The sequence below is a fragment of the Triturus cristatus genome, chromosome 9 (genome assembly GCF_964204655.1).
Source record: "Triturus cristatus chromosome 9, aTriCri1.1, whole genome shotgun sequence".
NCBI lineage: Eukaryota > Metazoa > Chordata > Amphibia > Caudata > Salamandridae > Triturus > Triturus cristatus.
The window spans coordinates 346,948,223-346,966,526 of NC_140592.1; the positions used below are offsets into that span (position 1 = coordinate 346,948,223).

Consider the following 18,304-nt stretch of genomic DNA (forward strand, 5'->3'; position numbering starts at 1 on the left):
TCAGCAACTCAGGATACCAGACTCTCTGTGCTAAAGCAGGAGCAACAAGAATGACTTGGGCCCGGTCATTCCTGATCTTCTTGAGAACTCTGGGCAGGAGTGGTATCGGCAGAAAGGAGTACAGGAGGTCAGAACTCCCTTAGAGACGAAAAGCGTGTCTGAGCGAGTGCCGCCTTGGAAACTCCAGCAGATAGAACTGCTGGCTTGTACATTCTCAACGTTGGCGAATAGATTTTACCAAGGCTCTCCCCACTCTTGAAAGAGACCTTGCACCACCTCCGGATGTAGACACCATTTGTGATCTGCTAGGCATCGATGGCTGAATAGTCTACCTTGTGGTTCAGAGAGCCAACCTGGTGTTGAACCACCAGGGAAATGTCCCAACGTTCTAGCCATGTCCAGAGACGCAGGGTCTCTTGACAAAGAGTCCACAATCCTACCTAGCCCTGTTTGTTGCAGTATCACATGGCGTGGTGTTGTCTGTAAACACCTGCACCAGGCTTTCTATCTCAATCGGATCGCACAAAGCTCCTACAGGTTTATGTGGAGCATGGACCCGGACGAATACCAGAGTTCTTCGATCTCAAACTCTCCCAGATGGCCACCCTATCCCAGTAGTGACACATCTGTAACTACAGTCAACTTCGGTTGGGGAAGGGAGAGGGGACTGTCGCTGACCTAATCACAGTTCGTCAGCCACCTTTGCATGCCTTTTTAACAGTTCCCTCTGAGAAGTGAATCAGTTCAGAGAGATTCCCCTGATTCTGTGCCCACTGGAACTTCAGGTCCCACTGCAGGGATCACATATGTCAACGCCATGTATCACTAGAAGGATGCAGTAGGCCATGAGGCCCAATGACCTCCGAGTCAGTCACCCCAAAATCTAGGATAGAGGTTGAAACATCAGTATCATAGACTGGACTTGCCGCTCAGGAGGAAAGGCCCGAAATAGCACTGTGCACAGAACAGCTCAGATGATAGGAAGCGTCTGAGAGGGAATTAAGTGTGACTTCAGAATGTTGATAGTGAACCAGCATGAGTGCAGGAGGTCAGCCAAAGTCTGGAGGTGGGATAAAACTGCTTAGGGTGAGCCCACCCACAACAGCCAATTGTCGAAGTATGGAAAGACTGAAACCCATGTGCAACCACCGCAATCACCTTGGTGAACAGCTGAGGGGTGCTGGTAAGGCCATAGTGGAGCACAGCAAACTAAAAGTGCTCTTGGCCCACCAAGAACCTCAGGTAATGTTTGTGGGCAGGCAGAATGGGGATGTGGAAACAGGCGTCCTGCAAGTCCAATGCAACCATCCAGTCTCCGACGTTCAAGGCAGATAGGACTTAAGCCTATGTGAGCATTTACATTTTTTCCTTCTTCAGTAAAGCTTTGAGAAGGCGCAGGACTAGAAAAGGCCTCTCTGGGACTAGAAAGTAGCAGAAATAGCAACCACAACCTACTTCTGATGCAGGCACCCTCAGAAAGGCTCCTTTGGCCAAAAACTTCCTGGTGAAGCAAGGATAGATGGCCCTCCATCAGTCGATCATGAAGGTGGCATGGGTGGGGGTGTTCTAGAAAGGGGATGGTGTATCCCTCTGGATGATTTGCAAAATTCATCTGTCGGATGTTATGGACTGTTAGTGTGGCAGGTGATGGTGAATCTTGCCCCCCTAACTGGGTGTCTGTGCTGGTATAAGAACAAACTGAAGGGGTTTGGAGGTTGCAGCTACCAGGGGAGTGGTGGGCTGGCCTGACCTCTGGCTGGTGGTCCCACGTGGTCTGTGGGAACAGCATCTGGCGACTGCCTTTAAAAAAAGGCTTGGAAGTATGCAGCCCTTGGTGGCTGGACTGAAAAGGAAGAAGTTGGTAGCCCCTAACGTAGCTACAAAATGGGTACAAGGCAGACTGGGGTTGTCGGGGGCCATGGTTGGGCCCAAAGACCTACCCGTAGCTCTGGTGTCCTTAAAGGTCTCCAGTGCCGAGTCTGCCTTCTCACCAAAAAGGCAAGAGCCATCTAAGGGCATGTCCATGATGAAGATTTGATATCCCCTGAAAAATCAGTGGTTCTCATCCAGGCATGGCGTCTAACAGCCACTATGCACTTGCTTTGCTCAGCAACTAAGTCGTGTCCAGCAAGTACTTGATGGTGAACTTTGCTGCATCTTGCCAGTCAGCAACTGCTCGGGTGAGAATGGCAGAGGCCTATTCCGTTACCATGGGCAGCACCTGCGCAACTGAGTCCCATACAGTATGAGTATATCGGCCCAAAAGGCATGCGGTGCTCACCGACTGCAGTGCAAGACTGGCAGAAGAAATTATCCTCTTACCAAAGTTGTCCAGCCTTTTGTATTTCCTGTTTGGTGGATTAATGGGGAAATCACCAGAAATTATCTGGGAAGTGGAGGCTTGGACCAAAAAGCTCTCCAGGATGGGAGGCTGGGTGAGGAAACTGGGGCCCCCAGGAGTGGAGCAAGGAGGCGGGAAATTGACCTGTGCACAGGAGGCACTGTGCAGGGCTTGGACAAGGTCCAAAGCAGGACATCCATAAGGGCTCCATAAGACTTTTGTCTTGATTGCCACTAAGGGCAACTAAAGTTCCATGACCTGAGCTGTCCTCCGCACCACCACAGCAAATGAGGCACCCTGCTCCGTAGCCAAGGTAGGGGGAGAGATCAGGTTAGGGATTGGTGAGGTATCCAAACCACTACCATTTACCAGTTCCTCATAACAGTTGCCCTCCGGTTCATCAAGGGGGTTATGGTAACCATGAGGGTCCTGAGACCCCTCACAATCGTCACCCTCTCCAGGTCTGTCAAAAGGAAAGCGCGCTGGCTCTGATTTTGAGGGTATGGTATTGGTCGTCACAAAAGTCAGCATTGGACGACGCCCATCCACCTATGTGTCAGGCTCAGGTATGATGATGGGGCCAGCGCCATCGCAGGGCATCTGCAGCGCTGGGAGTAACTGCACTGGAGCACACTCCTAGGAAGGTCACAGGCAGAGCCGCCCTGGATTCAGCAGCAGATCCAAGGGGCCAGGCTGGTTCTGAGGGGGGAGCCGCCGGCTGAGATCCAGTAGGGGTCCATCCTAAACCTATAAGGCCCAAAGGTGCTCCAGAGGGGTCGGGCCATCTAAATATGAGGTGCATGTCCTCATAAAATTCTTTGAGTTGGGCGGGGATCACTCTGGCAAACTCAGAAGTGCAGAGCGGATCCTAGCAGAGGCTCCACGGGGGAGCAAGCCCTATAGGGCGGACTCTCCTGAGCCTAGTCCGATGACCTGGACAGGCGCAGGGGAGTTGAAGACAACTTCAACTTCTTGGACTTCTTATGTTTGTAGGACTTACCCGATGACTAGGAGTGAGACAACTATCATTGGGATTGGGTCCTCAAGCAGACCCAAGAGGTTCCTCACGCCAGGATCTTGAACGTCGCCGGGTCGTCAGTAAGCGAGGAGCTTTAGGAAAACTCCAGCATCGACCTGGGGTCCCACTTCAAGCATCACAGGCAAAGCAAATGAGGGTTTGCCACAGACATCTGCGTGTGACAGGCACCACATGGCTTAAAGCCCTCTGGTTTCTTCGGGGACATCCCTAACATACCATGAGATGTAATGTCTCAAAAAAAGTTAGACAAAAGTAGAGGAAAAAAAGTCAGGCAAAAGCGACTGGTGGGAGCTCTCTCCGTATCTGCGCTGACTGGCATGGAAAGAAAAGAACTGACGACAGCATGCTGGGGTGGCGCCTCTATAGGCAACGTGTACGTCACTTCTGGCACGAATGATATAGAGCCAAACAATGCCACCTACCAGCACTCAGAGGTACTGCTAAAGATTTTGCGCAACCAGTCTGACACATGGAGAATATTCTAACGTAAGGACTCTGCAACAAGAAATATCTCAGATAACATCTTTAGCGAAATGGGCCGTACTTGCCTCATTATCGTTCACTGTAACCTCTGTACATATTGTCTGCTTTAGTGTCCAGCAAATAAATATAAATCAAAAAATAAATATACATTTCAGAATAAGGAATGTGTTACTATTAAAATCAAAGGGAATTCTGTTACTCTTGAATATTTCTTACACTCAAGGGAGCAGAGAAGACATGAAAGCATTTTCCCAGGATGTGGGTAGCATATGCTAAAGAAACTTTACCTAATAGTGCATCAATCTCCTCTAGATTCCCATTATTCTGCTCTTCCACACAAAGCCGCAGCAGCCTGAAGAATGGTGACAGGCACAGGGGAGACACAAGCCTGTGAAAAAAGGAGATTTATTAATGTTAAAATGCATGTTTTTCCCTTACAAAAAAAGCATAGTATGCAACGAGGAAACAGTTTTTTTTATATTGTCACCACTACACCTTGCGCTGAATTACCTATTTGAAGTTACCACATAGTGCATGGTGCTGTAAAATTATGAGCAAAATGAAGAAATGCTTTTTGAATGTTTTTTCACCTCTGTGGCTCATGCAAAAAGAACAATTGATGGACAGAATGCAGAACAATTGATGGACAGAATGCAGAACAATGTCATACATTCCCCCCAGTACAGAGATCTAGGCCTAAATCCATCGTTTTGTTGCTCCCCATGCCTTTCCAGTTAGAACCCAGCCATATGCAAATCAGTCTTGACCCTGTGCCCAATGGGAACAGTCCAGCCCGAACTGCCAGGCCAGGTCCTCCCTGGACTGGAAACAAGCATCCTAGGACCGGTTTCGGGGTTTCACCCCTCATCAGTCAGAATAGCTGGACTTCAGTGGCAAGGAGAGCACAGGATCCGCGTCTGGATATACCCATCCCACTCAGGGTGACAAATGCAAAAAGAACAATTGATGGACAGAATGCAGAACAATGGAATTCATTCACCCCAGTACAGAGATCTGGGCCTAAATGCATTGTTTCGTTCAAGGCATGTGAGCCTTGATGTAAAAATCAAACACATACATTTCCTTAAGAAACAATCGTTGAACACAATGGGCCAGGAGACCTCTGGCACAGAATTTCCCACCTGATTAATACTTGGTAGAAGACAAATTGATTTGAATAATTTGTGCATTCGAAAAAGTTATGAACTGTGTCTCCTGAGTGTCTCTTATAAGATATTGCTCAAGTGCCTTCAGAAGTAGCTCAGATTCACATACGGCTAAATATTTGATATAACCACTGCACTGGAAAACCACAATTTCAGGCAGTCAACCAACAGGAAAATATAAATGCTCGAAGGAACAATTTGCAGATCTCTGACAATAGTCTTTCCAGCAAATCATTTCTTCTACCGTAGATTTATCATGTTATGAAAATATGTCTACCTACAAACTGGAATATGGAAATGCTTCTACAGTCACCAAAAGTCATCAGAGGGACTCACATGACTAACATCACGGCAACAACACCATGACAGCTGTAATGAAAGTAGGGGTAGCAGTTGGTAAGCCACTCATAAATGAACCTCCGTTCTGACCTTATTTCTTATTAATATCAAAACGAGCAACTTAACAAGATTTGCAAAAACGTTTTCATGTGCACCCTCAAAACTGTCCCAACTCAGAGCAGTGGAGAAAAATCGATGAGAAATGAACAGGAGAAAAAGGCAGGAGGAAAATTGTATCTACAGAAAGACTGAAGGCATGTTTAACTTGTTATAATAGATACCTTGTTCCAGCAAACTGACTTTCTAATGAAATAGTTTATAACTCCAATTATAGTATAAAACTACTGATTAGTGGCTGATAACCAAACCTAGGGCGTTGAATGATTTGAAAAGTAGAAGCTGTCCCTGTATGCAGCTTACACCGTCTGAATAATGGCACATTGCCATAGAAAGGGCAGACAGTGGTCCAGTGAACCACTGTATGCTCCCTTCATGTCCTTTGCCCAACTGCTGACATTTTTTAAAGCAGTTTTTTAAAAAGAGCTTTTAAGATAAATAAATAAAGCAAGCCACTCAAGAGGCTTCAAATGCAGAAATGTTAATTTGGGTACCTTTGAGGTCTCCATCCCGGCATTTCCTGCTGCCTATATTTTACAATAAAAGATATTGGAACATTAGTCTCATTGTAAAATTAAACCCAGGTCATAAAGTAGTTAAAGTGCCAAAAGAACAAGTTACTTACCTTCTGTAACGATGTATCTGTAAGAGACATATGTTAGTTATAGATTCCTTAGCTTAGAATTACCCCTAGACGTCAGACTGGATCCGGAGAATCTTTTCTTAGCAGTCAGTTCTAACACGACTTTCCACACCAGAAGCACAGAGCCATGCAAGACACTGACCACTGGTGCGCTAAAACTAGGGCCCTGCAAGTGAGTTCCTGTCCCTAGAAGTCAGTTCGCAGAGCAGGGAGGATGGTTGGCACAGTAAGGAATCTATAACAAACATATGTCTCTTACAGATACATCGTTACCGAAGGTAAGTAACTTGTTCATCTGAAAGAAACTGTTAGTTATAGATTCCTTACCTTAGGATACACCAGCAACATCAACCCCGGAGGAGGGTCTGTGAACCAAGTTCCCACCAGAGAGTCCTGGAGGACAAAACAGGCAAAATAGCCGTCCCTCCAGACTTGGCTGTCCAGGCAGTAATGTCTGGTGAACGAGTGCAAGAATGCCCACATGGCTGCCTGACAGATGTCAAAGAGAGGAACTCCACGTGCAAGAGCAGTGAGCTTGGAGGTTCCTTCTTCGCCAGAGAGTAACACATTTTTATTCAAATGACAACTCATCTTGAGATGGTTGGCTCCTGAACAGCCTGACCTTTCTTGCCACCCACGTAGCCAACGAAGAGTTGATCATCCACCCGGAAATCTTTCGTGCGGTCAAGGTAGAAGGACAGCGCACGTTCTGGGTCCACACGGTGGAGTCTCTCCTCCTTCTTGGAAGGGTGCTGAGGTGGGAAAAAGGAGGGCAAAGTAATGGTTTGTCCAATGTGCAAAGGTGTAAACACTTTGGAAGGAACGGTGGTTTTGTCCTAAGCACCACTTTGTTCGGATGCACAAAGGGGGCTTAGAAGAAAGAGCTTGAAGCTCACACACCCTGCGAGCAGAGGTGATGGCAAAAAGGAAAGTTGTCTTCAGAGTGAGGCGCTTTAGAGGACCGTTGTAAAGAGGCTCGAAGGGAGAGCACATAAGATAGGTTAAGACCAGGTTCAAGTCCCACTGGGGCATTACGACAGGAGACGGAGGAAAGAGATGAGTAATGGCCTTAAAGTATCTATTTACAATAGGGGACTTGAACAAAGATGGCTGATTGGGTAGCCGAAGTAAAGCAGAGACGGCCGCAAGATAGCCTTTAAGAGTGCCCAGGGGAGAGCCTAGCTGGGCCAAAGAAAGTATATTCAACAGAACCTCTGAAAGAGGGCCAGAAAGGGGATCCACAGCCTTTGCTGTGCACCATGCCACAAATATATTCCATCGACCAGTGTATACCATTTTAGTGAAGGGACGCCTGGCTGCCAAGATGACATTACAGACTTCGGGAGGAAGGTCAAAAGCTGTCAACTGTCGCTGCTCAATCCACATGCAAGGAGATGAAGTCTGGACAGGTTCGGGTGAAGAACCCTCCCCTGCTGTGACAGAAGAATCTCCAGAAGAGGCAGTCTGAGTGGAGGATCGATGGCCATGCTCAGGAGCTCTGACACTCAGGCAGATGCTCAAGCAGGGCAGGCTTCTTTAGGAAATCTCTTTGGATAACTTGTTTTTCAGCTGCTATTACATGGTTCTATTCGTCCGCAGGGGTGTGGGATGGGCTAGCTACTCTATTCAGTACTTATGACTATTGAGGAGTATCGCCTGGAGGAGCAGGACAAATTGCTTACATGTAATACTACCTCTCTTCCAGGGGAATAGTCATAAGCAAGCCTCCCTACTCCCCGCACAAATACTTAAGGCAGCAGCAGTTATAGTGTGTATCCTCTGAAAGTTCATATCACCGTAAAAAAGACCTGGCCTGTTAACTTGTGGAGCATGATGGGGTTCAGGAGGCCCTGTGAGATCTTAAAGGCACGGTGCCAGTTTTCTCTGTTATGGTTTCAATGCAGCATATTGGCTAACAATGCCTCTCATTCCTTTGATTTTTCTTTTCAAATAGAGGCAATGTTTTACACTTTAAAGCCTCATTTTCTGTATTACAGAGATGTTGAATGGTTGAGGGGTATTTTATATGAAAAACTCAGCCGCCGGTGCATCCTGGATCACAAATGGCGTCTTCACTTGGAGGTGGCACAAGGTCTCTTTCAGCAATGGGGAGAACCTTGGTTAGATCTATTTGCCACCAAACAGAATGCGCAATGTCAGCAGTTCTGCGCGTTGGAGTTTCCAAGGCGGCACTCGATCGGAGACGCTTTTCGTCGCGAGTGGAGTTGCGTCTGTTCTACACCTTTCCGCCTATGCCACTTCTACCCAGAGTGCTGAATAAGATCAGACGCGTCCGGGCCCAAGTTATTTTTGTGGCACCGGACTGGGCTCTAAGAGTTTGGTATCCCTCGCTACTCAGTATGAGCGTGGATCCTCCGATCCAACTGCCTCTTCGGGTTGATCTTATGTCGCGGCAACAGGGGACGGTCCTCCACCCGAACCTGTCCTGCCTCCACCTCCTTGCGTGGAGATTGAGCAGCGACAGTTGATCCCATTTGACTTGCCGCCTCTAGTTTGTAATGTGATTCTGGCAGCCAGACGCCCCTCACCTAAACTGTATACGCCTACCGGTAGAACAAATGTATGCATGGTGCACAGCGAAAGCTGTGGACTCCCCTTTCTGCCCTTCTTTATGAGGTCCTACTGTTCCTTCTCTTTGGCCCAGCAGGGCTCTGCTCTGTGCTCTGTTATGGGCTACCTTGCTGCTCTTTCAGCACTTTTTCAGGCTGTTGGCCATAGATCTCTCAAAGGCTTTACTAACCTTTTCCCTCCTATTCCTTTTGTGATGCCTCACTGGGACTTGAAGCTGATTCTCACATACATAATGTGTGCTCCCTTTGAGCCTCTTCATAACTGTCCTTTACGGTTATTGACTTGACAACTGTCTTCCTGGTGGCTATCACCTCTGCTAGGCGCGTGAGTGAACTCCAGGTTCTTTCATGCAAGCCTCCTTTCCTGGCAGTTCATCCAGACTAAGTTGTGCTTCAGCCGCGTCCCTCCTTTATACCAAAAGTAGTCACTGCCTTTCATCTGGGTCAAACTGTCACTCTGCCCACTTTCTTTCCGCCTCCGCACCCTTATAGAGAGGAAGAGAGGCTCCACCGTCTGTACCCAAAATGTGCGCTTTCATTCTACCTCAACCGCACACAACCGTTCCGGGTGGATGACCAGCTCTTTGTTGGCTACGTGGGCGCCAAGAAAGTCTGGGCTGTGCACAAGCGGACTATCTCCCGCTGGCTTGTCCTGTGCATTAAAGCCTATTACTCTCTGGCTAAAAAAGGACCTCCGGGTAAAGCTGCGCGCACATTCTACCGGGGCGACGGCAGCTACTACTGCATTGGGACGCGGTGTCCCTCTGCAGGACATCTGTTAGGCAGCCACTTGGGCCTCGCTGCATACTTTCACTAAGCACTATTGCTTTGACAGTCAAGTCCGGAGAGACGGCTTCTTTGGCCGTTCGGTTCGCTGTGACTTTCTGATGTAATCTCACTTCACAGAACCACCACCGGGGTTGGTATTGCTTGGGTATGTATTCTAAGGTAAGGAATATATCACTAACGTGTCTCGTTCAGATGCACAAGTTACTTACTTGTGTAACGATATATCTGTAAGAGACATTAGTTAGTGATAGATTCCTTACCGCCTGCCCATCCTCCCCGTTCTGCGAACTGTTCTCTAGGGTTCAGGTAATCCCTTTCAGGGTCCTAGTTCTATTGCACCAGTGGTCAGTCCCAGGCATGGCTCTGCTTTCCTGGCGCGGAAAATTAGTGTACAGAACTGACATCAGCCCGAATGGGCGCGTCGAAGTAGCTCCGACGTCGTCACCTCGGCGGCTACGACGCCAGCGACGTACGTGGAGCCACACGACGACGCCTACCGACGCGCTGGGGTACTGCTGACGAAAAACTTTCCGGATCCAGTCTGACGCCTGGGGATATTCTAAGGTAAGGAATCTATCACTAACGTGTCTCTTTCAGATTCAGGGTTATGGTGCACAAGGGAATTGGCCTGGAGGGGTCAGCCTGAGACAGGGTATGGGTGCACATGGGGGTGGGGGGGGTGTGGGTTGGAAGGCACAGCCTCATGAGGGAGGGGTGCACATGGGACTCGGGCTGGGGGGACCAGCCTCAGGTAGGGTAGGGGTGCATATGTGTGGTCGGCCTGGGAGAGCCAGCCTCGTGGTAGGTGTGCATATGGGAGGCTGACTTGAGAAGGGACAGGCCTCAAGCAAGGTGCAGATGCATATGGGGGGGGGAGATCCTGTGAAAGAGCCAGCCTCAGGGAGGGGCGTCCACAAGGACCCAGCACCAGGCAGGGTGAGGCAGCACTGAGGCCAAGGCTTGGAAGGGGACCAACAATAAGTAGGGTGGAGACAGACCAGTGCCACATCTTCGAAAGGTTCAGCCTTCCACACTGAGGGTGGGTCCGATGGAGGGGTCTGTCCTTTAGAGGTGAACCCTAGGCACCCTCACCTCTTCCCCCCCCCCCCCCAGTCCCCAAGTGCCCCCGCACTGGGTGCACGGTGCTGCTGCGGGGATACCCACGCTGGGCCTCGTGCCCTCTGCAGCTTCTGAAGGAGGCAAATGATGAAGTTTCCGTGCGCCCTCCCAATCCCTCAGCCCCCCCACCCCACCTCCGTGCCCATGACAATAGCTCTCTGCCACCCCTCCCCGCTCACCCCACATATCTGACTGCTCTGCCCAGGATGAATTTGCAAGCTCAGCTGGAAAAGAATTTAACCATTGCAGTGCTGGTCGGGGGAGGGGGGGCAGAACGGGGGAGGACAAGTAGCTGAGCTGACTGAGGAATAACAGAGGAGGAATTGAGAAGGGTCGAAGAGGATGGTGCAGGTGGAACGGATGGGCACACAAAAGGTGTCCAGAGGAGAGGGGCGTTGAGGGGTGAAGGGGTGAATGTGAGGGGTGAACTGGAGGCTGGGCAAAGGGAAGGAGGGATTGAAAAAGAGCGGGAATGAACCGTGGGGTAAGGGGGCACACAGGGTGAAGGATAATACGAGGGTGTGAAGAGAGGGGGTGAGGTTTGAACAGAGTATTGAATCGGAGGAGAGACATAGAAGAAAGCGAAACATGAAAGGCGACTGCGTTCACTGGGAACAGTGAAAAGGCAGAGCAAAAACCAGAGTGAAGAGAGGGACAGTAACAAAGGACGGGTGGGGCGTGTGGGGGTTGGGAGAAAGATGAAGGGAAGCAGAGAGAAAGCAAGAAAGAAGTCGAGAACAGAAGGGCGAGGAGGGTAGTGAATTAACGAGACAGCAGAAGAACAGAATGAGACAGAAAAGAGAGAGGTAAAGAGGTGAAGAGAAGGATCAATAAATACAAAGAAAAAAAGAAGAGAGAGAGCAGTGGACTAGAGAAGGACGCAGAGAGGCAGAGAGCAGAAGGAGGCCAAAAAGAACAGGAGAGTGAAGAAAGACAGAAGAGAAGAGGCAGGGGCCGAAGAAGAGAAAAGAGAAGAAACAAAGAGTGAGAGGAAAACAGAAGGATAGCGAGTGACGGAGAGAAGAAAAGAACAGACAAAGCAGAGCAATGCAAGCACAGTGAGGGGCAGAGAAGGAGAGAGAACACAGGGCAGAGGAACACAAACGGAAGAGAAAGCAAAGAGAAAAGAAGAACTAGAGAGGGAGCAGAAGAACACCTTAAGGGCGGCTCGAGATAAATAGGAAAGTGAGAGGGTAACGGAAAAGAGAACAGTGGTGAAGAAAAGAAGGACAGAGAGAGGCGGGTAAGGACAGAAGGAGGCAAAGGATAGTCAGAAACAACATGAGGGGAGTCTGCACTGATCACTGGGCAGGAGCGGACCTGTGGCTCAGAGCTCACCACACACTCGCCCCTCCCCAGGGGCCTCAGTGTGCAGGGCAGTGCCTGCAGACCTTCTTGTCTTTAGGGGGGCAATCTGTTTCTTATTAGCATGGCCGTGCCTAGGCCAGGCTAATTAGAAACAGAAGCCCCCCCCCTAAAGATAGGAGAGTGCTTCACGACAGCCGTGAAACAAACGACCCAGTCCGGATGGGTCTGCCAAAACGGAGAAAGGGCAGTGACACAAAAGCATCCTTTTCAATGGGAAGCCAGCGTTTAGAATAAACGCTGACGCCACCCAATGAAAATGATGGGTGGGGCTTCAAGTCCCCTTCTGAAATCTCCTCTCTCACTATAGGTCTCGCCGAGCAGCACATGCGCTCCAGCGCTAGGCGAGACGTAAAAATGGAATGCGAACTGTGACCGAAGTTGTGACTTGGACCATGAGACTCAGAGGAGATGGGGACCCAAGGAACCACCCAAGGTAAGTACCCAGGAACCCCTTGGAGGTTGTGTGCAGAGTGGAAACACAGCTGCATGTTCAATAGAAGTCAAATGGAAAGTCGTGGTTGCAATTTTGAAAAAGAAGGACCTTTCCCAGTGGACCCTGATGAAACCCTGTGGAAGACAGAAGGTTGATGAGTCACCCCACCCGTGGATACCACAGGAACCAGGATACCTAAACTAGGGAAGCCGGGTGCATAGGTGCGAAGTGACATCGGAAACCGCCGTAGACCTCCAACTTCAGGAAAGCAGTCGCTGGAGAACACCGTGCAAGACTTCAGAGGAATCCAAGGGTGGATTTTAGAGGTGAAGAACCTGTAAGCAAAGGGGACAGTGTCCATGCCACGCTGATGTGACCAGGAGGTACGGAAGAGCAATGCCCACCAATGGCGGACAATTCAAGTGAGATGACGGTCACATTGTCACTGCAGCTGTGAGAACCAGCCGAAGCTGAGGAAGACCAGGAGCCAGAACCAGGGGGTCGCTGTCCGGCAGGAGCACCAACAAGCCTTGGCAGCTGCAACAGGCATTGAAAGCGAAGAAGGAGCAACACGGGGACCAGCAAGGTCCAAGGAACTCACCACATGCAGGGGAGTCCGAGCAGGCCCCAAGCAAGCAGGGGAGCCCACTGAAGCAGAAGACAACCCTCAAAAGGATCCACAGGCCGAGGGCACAGGAGTCGCAAGAGGGCCTCAATAAACTCACCAAAAAGGAAGGCCCGCAGTGCAGAGAATGCAGTGACGAGGCTGAACTTGGCAGGAAGAGATGCTGGAGGCTGGAGCTTCTTGTAGCCTGAAGATCTCTGTAGTGCGCGACCAACAAGCCTTGGCAACGACTATCGCCGCGGTGCACAGTGGTTTGGTCCCAGCGGTTCCGACAAGGGGTACTGAACTCAAAATTGCAGAGAGGTCTGGTCAGGCCTGGAGAGAGTTGCAGAACCACCACTTGTGTTGCTGAGCCTTTCGACGTTCATGGGACGTCAGGAGCAGCAGACATGTCAGCTTCGTTGTGGTGCCTGTAGATGCAGGGGATGACCCCTTCACTTCAAGGGTAATTTTTTTGGGTGCCTTGATGCCCCTGGAAGAAGCACAGACACAGACGATGACGAAGACTTGCAGAACAGTGAGACCAGGAGCAGCCGAAGTCTTCCTTGAAGTGTCCAGGCGTTCGAAGAGTGAGGTGGTTTCAGGCTTGAGTCTTGTCCCAGGACGAATCCGAAAACTCATCCACAGGTAAGCCCTTAAATACCCTAGGAAAAGGGGTTAGGACGACTCTGGGGTATCTCCCAGAGGAGGGGCTGGACAGAAGGGGGATACTCCCATGTCCTTTATCCAGTTTCAGGCCAGTGCGGGAGCTAAGGGTTCACTGAACTGGTTCAAACTGAAGTAAGCAAGGAGGGCACCAAATGTGCCCTTTGGTGGCACTGGCAATCACCCCAACCCAATACACTAAGTCCTGTCAAGGGAGGTGGTCACACCTCCTTGTGACAGGAAACCTATTGTTCTACCTTCCCCTGCACAAGCTTGGCTCAGCAGCAGGAGGGCAGAATCGTGTTTGGAAAGGAAAGGCAGAGAATAGCCCTCCTGAATAATCTGCAAGGCCCATTTGTCCGATGTTATGGACATCGGATGGGGGAGATAATGGTGTATTCTCCCACCAACTGGAGTAGCGTGGTCTTGCAGAATCAGACTAGGAGTCCTTGGAGACTGCGGCTGCCGAGGGCTGGGTGACTGATGACTTCTGGCTTCCATTCTGAGGTTGGAATGAACCGCGCCCACGACCTCGCACAACTTGGGAAGTCTGCACAGGAAGGTGGCTGGGATATGGTCGGTGCGGCGGGGAAACCCTTCCATTGCCACGAAAAGGGCGAAAGCTAGATATGCCACATGGTGTTACTGACAGGCACAATGATCTGGCAGTAGCATGAGAATCCTTGAAGCGCTCCATGGCAGATTCTGCCTTCTCTCCAGAGAGACGAGACCCGTCAGAAGGCATGTCTATCATGTTAGCATGGACATCGACCAAGAAGTCAGACATTTTCAGACAGGCATGGTGCAGTAAGGCCACTGTTGATGAGACCGCTCTGCCCAGTGAGTCAATTGTGTCAAAGCCACACTTAATGGTGAATTTTACCGCATCTCTCCCGTCCTCCACTCCTTGGGATAGTATGGCCCGGGCCTCCTTCGGGATCCGAGGCAGTACTTGCGCAACCGTCTCCCAAAGAGAGTGGGAGAAATGTCCCAAAAAGAATGCAGTACTCACCGATCGCAATGCCAGACTGGCGGAAGAAAACATCTTCTTCTCAAGTGTTTCCAGTCTCTTGGATTCTCTATCCGGAGGGGTGGAAGGGAATGTGCCATGAGAAGTAGAAGCCTGCCTCACCAAGCTCTCAGGGGTGGGGTGTTGGCTGAGAAATCTTGGGTTGCCTGGAGCCTGGCAATGGCAGCATGCAATTGTCCTGTTTACGGAAGCCCCCGTGTCAAGCTTGGACCAGATGCCTAGTAGGACATCAGTAAGTACCTCATTAAAAGGCAAAAGGGGTTCAGATGTGGAAGCCCCAGACTGAAGCACTTCGGTCAGGAGATTAGTCCTGACCTGCACGGAGGACAACTCTAGTCCTAGGACCTCAGCTGCCCTCCTTACCACCATGGCATAAGAAGCTCCCACCTCCGTAGCCACAGTTGGAGGAGAAAGCATGCCAGTATCTGGGATGTTTCCAGTCTAATGGCCTCCCCAAGTTCCTCATCCCAGTCCATCTGTTCCACAGACACATCCTGGTGTTCCAAAGAGTCCACAGACCACTCCTAATCCACTCCTGTGCCTGAAAAGTCCTCAAAATGACCAGGAGATATAATTAACACTCTGGGTTCCACCAGAGTTGGTGTTGAGTGACACCGATCTGACTCATCGGAGATAAGGATGGGGCAGGCTCTGCTGGTGGGCGCCGTCTGCACCGACTTCGGGTCCCACACCGGGGAAGGTCGCGTTGGCATGATGTCAGGGATCAGATTCATGATGCCCCACCGGTGACATGGTCGGAGCAGACGGTGTCAAATCTAATGGGTCCCATTCCGACCTGAGGGGCCCAAAGGCTCATCGGGGGATCATCCCGCTCAAATACGCGGCACATGGGATGTAAAACTCTTTGATTTGAGCAGGGGTCGTTCGGATCCCAGACACGAGGGGAGGTGCGAAGTTGATCCTGGCTCTGGCTCCGCAGAACCGTCTCTAGAGTGTCGGTGCTCCTTACCTCGTTCGTCAATAGACAACAGTCGAGGCGAAGATGAAGTCCGTTTGGACACTTTTTCTTGTACCTTTGCCCCGAGTGTCCCGAAGAACTCGAGTGGGAGGAAGAGGACTTGGGGCTCAGGGAGGGGTCCCGTGACCTCCTCTTCTTCGAACTGGACCGGGATCTCCATGGAGTCTCGCTGGCAGGTGTCAAATGCCATGCTGCAAGGAGCTTCAAAGCCCGCTACCACAAGACCTTCGAAGCCATGGCCCGACAGTCGAAACATAAATTTGTGTTGTGGTCGCACTCGAGACACCAGAGACAGACGAGGTGAGGGTCAGTTACCGACATGGCGCGGTGACAGGCACCACACGGTTTGAACTGTCTTTATAGAAGACATTGTCGACACTGGAAAAAAAAAAAGAAGCCAACAAAAAGTCAAAAAAACCTGTCAAAAAGCGACAGAGAGGTAGCACTCTCAGATCAGCGCTTAACTGGCACACAAAGATAAGAACTGACATCCGTGCACCTAGACGGCGCCTAGATAGGTGACTGCGACGTCATAGCCGACGCTAACGACGTCAAGCGGAGCCCAATGGAGCCACCCGACGGAATGCAAAAGGGGTACTGCTCACGCAAAAGCTGCCGGATCCAACCTGATGCCTGCGATTTCTAAGGTAATAAATCTGCAGGTAGAAGTCTCTATCAGATTAGGCCATTGACGTGAAAACTGAGGTGACCGGGTAGGGCATAGTGGTAGGAGTCAATGGCTAGGGGGTCGATGAAGTAGGAGATGGTGTCGCAGAAAGCCAGTCAGGGTCCTGAGGTCTATATACGAGGGTGCCTCTGATCGTGGTCTTAGCATCAGTCTGTAGTTCGAAGTTGAGGTGTTCAATGAGCAGTGTGGGGTCGTCGGTGGTGATGCATCGGATGGTTTTCTTGAAGATGATGGCGATACCTCTGTCATGTTTGTTGGTGTGGTCTCGGTGTATCATTTTGTAGCTTTTGGGAGTCCCTGTGGCGATGTCAGGGTATAACGAGGGGTTGAGCCATGTTTCGGTGAGGTTAAGCCATGTTTCGGTGATGAAGGCAACATCAGGGGAGAGGCTGATGGTGTCCTAGATTTCCGTGACGTGTTTGCAGAGGGATCAGGTGTAGGAAAGTAGGATCTCTCTGGCATAGATACCCTCACTTGTTGCCTGGTGTCCGTATGTTTTGACCAATGGGATCCTGCTAACCAGGACTCCGGTGGCAGTGCTCTCTCCTCTAAATTCTGCTGGTAAGTATAGGGAAGTGGCCCTTTTTGCATGGTTACCCCCCACTTTTTGCCTGATAGCTGAGTTCTTTCCCAAAACTGTACCTTTGTACCGACAATTGGCACATCCCTGGCCACAGGTAAGCCCCTTGTAAAAGGTACCATGGGTACCAAGGGCACTGTGACCAGAGAAGGCCTTCAAGGGCTGCAGCACCTATTGTGCCACCCTTAGAGGCCCTGTACCTTAACACCCACACACTGCCATTGCAGGATACGTATTTTGGTGCAGAAAGAAGTGAAGCATCGATATAGCACACATCCCTGTGCGCCATGCCTGCAACTCATTGCATGAGGTGTAGGTAAGTCACCCCTCTAGCAGGGTGCACTAGCCCTCAGTGGCATCAGCCCTGTAACCCCCTACAGTGTCTAAGTCCATCCTTAGACATTGTAAGTGTAGTAAAGCCATAAAAAGTATATGATTTGGGAGTTTGTCAGTACAAACTCCAAAACTCTATAATGGCTTTACTAAAACCTGGGAATTTTGGTAGCAAACGTCTCAGCACATTAAAACCACACTGGTGCCAGTGTGGGATTTCATGTAAAATGCACTCAGAGGGCATCTTAGAGATGCTCCCTGAAAAACAACCAGCCCTGGTTTGGTTCCTGAATGGCTGCTTGCCATTTGCCACCACCTGACAGGTTTGTGAACCCCTCGGTAGAAAGCCTTTGCTCTCTAGGTCCAGAAACAAAACCCATTCTGCGATGAGGTGCCAAGCCTCCTCCCCCAGGATGATGGGATGGGTCCACAAAGGGGAAGCTTCAAAGGCCTGCCGCCATTGGGAGCTGCCCCTGCCTTTTGCTGCCTCCAGCAACTGGCTCCCACTGGTTCTGAACCCGACTTTGGGCAGGAGAATCGGCGGGAAAACCAAGCTAGGAAGAGGTGTGCCCACCTTTATCAACCCCATCCCTCAGGTGGGGCAGGCGAGGTGAAGCACACCTCGCAGTTCCCTCCATCTTGAAGATGAGGGGACTCAGCCAATTAAGAAGAGGCTCATGCCACCTCCCACTAGACAGTGGCAAAATAGGGGGTGTACCCACCCCAAGAAAGGGACCTCCTAACCTTGCCTCCTCAGATTAGAAGAAAGAAGAAGGACCGAAGGGCTGTGCTGACCCAGGATGAAGAGGACACCTACTGCTTTGGATCTAGCCGTACCGGCCTGTCTCGACTCCAACCTGCCTACAGCTAACAAAACTAGAGTGCCCAGCAGCCCCAAAGAGCCCGGAGGACCTGCCCTGCACTCACCTTACATTACAGACTCTGTCTCCAGGGAGCACCGGATTTGCGTAACAAAGACTCCAAGACCAGAATCCG

The 18,304-nt window shown here is 50.4% G+C and overlaps 1 protein-coding gene across 2 annotated transcripts in view; it reads right to left on the reverse strand.

The window, feature by feature from the left end:
* The window catches only part of FANCD2 (FA complementation group D2), a 1,050,809-nt gene that overhangs the window by 740,046 nt on the left and 292,459 nt on the right, over window positions 1–18,304 (reverse strand). For both annotated transcript variants that reach the window (XM_085625116.1, XM_085625117.1), the window contains exon 24: window positions 4,151–4,251. In XM_085625116.1, coding sequence (XP_085481242.1) covers window positions 4,151–4,251 — 101 coding nt within the window. The remainder of the gene's footprint in view (window positions 1–4,150; window positions 4,252–18,304) is intronic.